At 31.1% G+C, this 6,258-nt stretch overlaps 1 protein-coding gene across 3 annotated transcripts; it reads right to left on the bottom strand.

The window, feature by feature from the left end:
• Positions 1-418: 418 nt before the first annotated feature.
• LOC104089083 (heavy metal-associated isoprenylated plant protein 37) lies at positions 419-3,511 on the bottom strand. 3 transcript variants are annotated; one of them, XM_009593897.4, is made up of 4 exons: positions 3,371-3,511; positions 3,005-3,081; positions 2,785-2,860; positions 419-1,764 (listed from the first exon to the last, which is right to left on the bottom strand). In XM_009593897.4, the coding sequence occupies exons 2-4, from the start codon at positions 3,041-3,043 to the stop codon at positions 641-643; spliced, it is 1,239 nt and encodes a 412-aa protein (XP_009592192.1). In that variant the 5' UTR covers positions 3,044-3,081; positions 3,371-3,511; the 3' UTR covers positions 419-640. The 3 variants fall into 3 exon arrangements, with proteins under 3 accessions (XP_009592192.1, XP_009592193.1, XP_070043556.1); XM_009593898.4 differs by having other exon boundaries at positions 3,005-3,078; positions 3,371-3,449; XM_070187455.1 differs by lacking the exon at positions 3,371-3,511 and having other exon boundaries at positions 3,005-3,290.
• Between the last annotated feature and the right edge of the window lie 2,747 nt (positions 3,512-6,258).

Raw genomic sequence — 6,258 nt, 5'->3', positions numbered from 1 at the left:
AACCACGTGATTTGCGCGTGCCATCAACCTAACATCCTTTCCCCCATATTTATATTTTTGCAGTACCAAAAGATACTGTGTCAAACACAACCAAATTCTTACTACCTTTCCATTGTACAATGTCACACTTTGTCTGTTCACCTCCATTTTAATACTCAAAAAACTCGAACTTCAATTCTTAAGTTGACTGTATTCCTCAAAACCATAAAAACATACTCTCAACTTCATGTCTTTTAACATTTTTCCAAGGTATTTCCACAATTCGAACCCGTAACTCCTAATCACATGAATACAACTTTAACAGTTAAATCATACTCCCACAAGGGTCTATTGGACCTAATTTTACCCTCCATTTTTTTCTCACAGACAACTTTACCATTTATGTCAATACACCCCCCTTCAATAAAAAAAGACCATATAATAAAACATGTTCTTCCACCATTTCAATAATACAAATGGATAAAGATAAAACCACTAGATTATACAAGATAGAATTGTAGTACCAAGAAATTACAAATTAAACATCATATATTTGATGTTAATAGAAAAGATTGAGGACCTAAAATACTCCTCATCCTCAGACCATTTACTTCAATTCCCACATCACAAAATATTGTAAGAAACCACCTAGTTCATTTCATCACATAATGGAACAACTACTAGGATTCTCATCACTGAACATATGAGAAGTTGTTGCAGATTGATCAACAGCAGCAGCAGGAATAGTGTAATAAGGATCAACATAGGAAGTGTAGGGGACTTGACCATAATTATTACTATTATTATTATAGTAATAACCTGTTGATGGAGGAATGAAAGGAGACCTATTGTACATCATCTGAGGTTGTTGCATAGCATGCCTGTTCTGCAAATTCATTAGCACGGACGACGGATTGTACTGCTGCTGTTGGACTCCATTGTTCATGTTCATTAGCATTGAAGCAGAAGGATTATGACCGCCACCGGCTAAAGATCCTTGCATTACATTATTTGGATGAACCTGAAATCCTCCTCCACTTATAGAATTGACATTTCCACCTCCTCCTCCATTCAGGATTGCAGCAACATTGTTACCAGTCGCCCCGTTATTCCCATGAAAGCCAGCAAAATTCATCATTGAATTTATGTCATTTCCCATTTTCGCCGCCTCACCAAGATTGACATTGACATGATTTTGACCTCCACCTAATTGAGCAGCATTGTTCATGTTCATCTTCATTGCAGCCATTGTTCTTTGGTCGATATTAGCTCCTGGATTTGGCTTCATTGTCATATTCTGAATAGGGACTTGTTTCTTGCCATTATTCACATTACCAACATTGTTGTTGTTTGCTTTACCATTGGCCATAGCAGCAGCCATAGCTTTCTTTGCGTTGTTATTTGCTTCAGCTTGTTGTCTAAAAAGAGCCATTTGTCTTGCTCTTTCCCTCATCATAAACCTCATCTCTTCCTCAGTACAACCATCTACTTCCTCATCATCATCATCCTCGTCGAGATAATCGACTTCCTCTTGCACAAGATTGACCTTTTGCTGATTCTTGTGGGATTCAAGACCCTTAATTAAACCTTGCTGCTTTTGATTTTTGTTGTTCTTGTTATCCTTGATGCAGTTGGGGTTTTGTTTCTGACTTTGATTAGTCTTTTGAGACCAAAGCTCAGCATGTTTACCAGCCTTAACTAACTTTTTAATCAAAGTTTCAGAATCTACACTACCAGAAACTGCCACTTTTTGCTGCTCCACATCTATGTTTACTTGATAAACACCTATATCAATAAAAAGGCAAAATCAAACAAGTGAAAAAGTTAAAAACCAATAATCAGGATTTAGGTAAAATTATATCACCAATGCACTTTTTAATTAAACCCCCAAAAGGCACTTAATCATAAAGTTCTAGTCTTTTCATCACATGAGTAGTTAATGAAACTATAATCACTCAATTAATTATTAGTTCATCCAAAATGCAAAAGTGGCTTAGCATAACCAATAAAGTTGATGCCATATTACCTCTCCCCCTCTTTCTTAGAATTCAACATTTACTATATGTTTTGCATCTTGTTGCCCCACTCTTCATTTAGGGTGATTGACCAGGAAGTCAACAACAACAACCCAGTATAATCCCACTAGTGGGGACTGGGAGGGTAGTGTGTATGCAAACATTACCTCTCGACTCACTCACCCAAGAACTCCCAACCAAAAAGTCATGAAACGGAATTCGAGCAATGAAAAAGTGTCTTGCAAAAATGTAGGGTGTGCGTAATAGATTCGGATCCCGCGCATAGCGGGATAGGGCATGGGGATGTCCCGTTTTTTATTCCAAAAGGCAAGGAAAATGTATGAACACTAAAAAAAACAGAACACATGCTCAAATTTACAAGAAACAGAGAAAAACTACAATCTTGACATACCAACAGGGGAAAATTTTTACAACCAGTAATTAGGATAAAGAGAAAAAAATGAGATACCACTTTTTGGGACGGCTTTAAAACAGGATAAGCAAGTTAAATATCAATTAAACCCCAAAAGGCAATTAAAGTAAATGCATTATACAACTCCAAGTTCTAGTCTTTTCAAGACATGAGTACTTAATTAAACTATAATGACTCAATAAATTATTATTTAACACCAAAAGGCAAGGAAAAGTAGCTAGTAAAACACCAGAAAAAATAAAGCACATGCTCAAACTTTCAAGAAACTGAGTAAAGCTACAATCTTTACATGCCATAACAAATGGGAACAACATTAAAAAAAATGTAAAGAAAAAATATAGTGAAAAAAGTAATCACCTTCAATTCTCTGAAGCAGCTTCTTCACTTTCTGCTTGCACCCATCACAATGTATATTCACTCTGAGCACACAAGTCTAAACAAGAAGATGGACTAAATAATTATTAACAAAACAAAGGGGAAATTAAAAAGGTAAAAACAAAGCAAAAAATGACTTTATATGAAAAAAACAAAACCCAACTTTTTTTTAACATAATTGTTCCTGAAGGAAAAAAAATACCTGGATCTTGAGTAGCTTAAAGTCTTCATCTTTAGTCATTTCTTCAGATTTCCCTTTTTTTTTGGAATAAAAATCTTCTACAAAAGGAAGTAGTAAAATATAAACACAAAGCTACAAATATATATAAAATTAGACTAAAAAGCAGAATTTATGAGTTTCAACACCACCAAACACAGAAAGATTCTATCTTTTCACACTCTTCTTCCCTCTACTTAAGTTTCATTCAGAAAAAACAAAGTAAAAAGAGCAAATGGGGGTGTGTCTTATAAAGGCATAAAAGCATGTTTATAAACAAAACAAATGCAAATATAAATAAATGTAAGTATTAAGACAAAAAAGAGAAAAAAAACTCAGGACTATACTTACAGAGAAAGAGATGAAAATGTCAGAGGAAAAAGGAGAGAGTAGAGTTGAAGCAAGTAGTAGTATAGTGAATTAGCTTTACTTCTGAAATGTGAAATGATGTGATTTAACGTTAAATACTGTGAAAGAAAAAAGGAAAAATTATTTTTCAAATGAAAAAATAGTGACTTGACAGGCTGACTTCTATCCCTGTCCTCTTTATCACATGCTATTATCCATGAGTCTTTTTTTAATCAATATTAGTACTAACTAATTCAGATAAGCATTGTCTTAGACTTATTAAAATGTAAAAAAATTCTTTGGTGAGTCAAACATATATTAATTTTAACCATAAATATAGAAAAAAATCTTTAATTTTTTAAGATAAAATTTATAAATTTAAAAATTACTTATAAAGTACTATAAGTTATACCCCACACTCACGCTCCTCAATACTGCTAGTTTTTGTGATTTATTCCATATATTTGTGTGTATTTGAGTGTGTGAGTGTGTGTATTTGAGTGTGTGAGTGTGTATTTCTGTGCACAACGGCTCTTTTTTTTTGTAGCTTAATGAATGTTACATAATTTGCAAATTTGTGAAAAGTCCATTTCAAAAGGATTTGTTTTTGTTGTTGCTGTTGGCTTTTTTCCCTTCACTTTATGTTTCATAAAGGTAATTTGATTTATTTTATGGAAGTCAAACTGATGAATTTGTAACTTTTTGCATGTTTGGCCATGTTTTTAAAAGGGCAATGGTATCTCACATTAATTTGACAAAAAGTTTAAAAAGTAATTCTAACTGTATTTTTGCAAAAGTACTTTTTGAAGAAAAAAAAATTCAGTTTCTCATAAACAACTTCTCATTTAACTCAAAAGCACTTTTTATTTTCTTTTAAAAGTTCACCAACACCTTAACTAACTTGGGAAAAAAAATACTTATGGCCCAAGAAAAATACTTTAGGTTAAAAAAGAAGGTTGACCAAATAGGCTAGTAATTGGTTGGCAACACATCAAAAATTACAGAAAGTGTTATCACTGATCAGTTTTAAAAACCATAAATTCTGAAAGCTCTTTGCTTTATTTTGTATCATACGACAAATATTTCTATAGTAAAATAACTTACTTTTAGTTAAGATTTTTTTAGATGTCTGAAATAAAGGACAAACTCATTTTAAATTTAATCTCAGTATTAATTATTTCTTATATCAAAAGTGTCCTTCGTTTGGAATGATGGATAAGCAAATAATATTGGGATAAAAATTTATTACTGCCTTATTCCTTGTTTGATTACTAATTCATGGATAAGTTATCCCATAATTAAAAGCAGTATTGGATTAGCTTATATTTTTCAGATGGTAAAGCGTAAAATAGTAATCCCAAAATAAGTTTTCTCATGATAAACGAATAAAATTGACAATCTAAGTATTAATACAACATACCAAATAATTAATAAAAAATAATATCAGAATAATTAATCTTATCGTAACTAATCTGAGTGTGTAACTAATCTCATCGTAACTTAGTATCAAACGAAATGATCCTATAAGTGAGAAAAATGGCTCTTTCCAAATATTGAACACTAAGAAACAAAAAAAAAAGGTTGAGAATTACATCAAAGCCAAAAGTCACAAGATATTCTTGTATAAGTACTCAGTAAAATAATATGATTTGAATCAGAATTCAGAGATTTGCTCAGTAAAGTAAAAGAGTAAAATCTTCTTTATTTGTGTAGCAGAAAAATGTTGCAATCACTAAATACCGCAGGCAAGGACAATGAAGAGATGGATCGTCTTTTTCCTGTCGTTAAATGCAGAGAGTTCTATTTATTCTTTCTTTTTTACAACTTTTACCATATTTGAAGTGTTAAATTCTGTTCATAATGTTCACAAATGGAAACAAACGAAGTTTCATTTGCTTATTCTGGTTTCACATTCAGAGGTTATTAACTATACTCGTAACCATGCCATTATCATAGTCAGTGATTACAAACAAAGGCGGACCTATAATTTTTTACGTGACGAGGTAACCATTTTTTTACTTATCTGTATCAAAATCTTACAATTTTTTCATTCTCACTTGAAAATATATTTTTAAATTTAAAAAACTGGTGTTAGTTTTTAGTTGCAAAATATGTTGAAAAAAGATATACAAATATGTTGCAAAAATCATAACCAAACACAACTTCATCTTCAATTCAAATTTTAATAAAATTCCAAATTTGAAAAAACAAAATTGAAATTCATATCCAAACGCCTACTAAAAACATAGGAAAAGAAGTAAATTAAAATCCTTTGTTTAGTTAGTTAAATATCATTAACCTTCTTTATATTCAAAGATTAAATTTTTTAATCTTTATGTTAAGTCTCACATATATTATTTTATCATACATATGCGATTTTAAGAAATAAAAATATTTATTGATAGGATAAGCACGCAATGCACGTAATCTAAGATTAGTCTAATTAAAAGATTTAGAATCCCTACTCCATATACTTAAAATGCTAACTCTGCCTCTCATAGGTAGGAGCAAAATAGGAAGGTTAACAATAATTTTTAAGGTGAATTTAGACGTTAGTTTTTTAGCCTTTTAAAATATAATTTATATATTTAAAAATTACATAAAGCATTAAAAATATTGATAAATATACTTCATACTTCTTCAATTATTAAATATATTTTAAGGAAGAAAATAAACCTTGAAATATCGATATGAATTATATGGGCGTATGTATAGTAAAAAGCTTATTTGATCTCCGAGTAACATAGTGTTATTATTTTGGGAAGAGAGCAACTATTACAAAAGGGATTTCCTTCCCAATCAATATGCACTTGATTTTTAATAATGCCAAAAGGAATAAGTAGTGAACAATAATAAACCAGTTCGACATTCTCAACATAGAGAATGTGGCT

The sequence above is a fragment of the Nicotiana tomentosiformis genome, chromosome 10 (assembly GCF_000390325.3).
Source record: "Nicotiana tomentosiformis chromosome 10, ASM39032v3, whole genome shotgun sequence".
Taxonomy (NCBI): Eukaryota; Viridiplantae; Streptophyta; class Magnoliopsida; order Solanales; family Solanaceae; genus Nicotiana; species Nicotiana tomentosiformis.
Note: the sequence above shows the minus strand (reverse complement) of the source record. Positions and strands in the feature narration are given on the sequence as shown.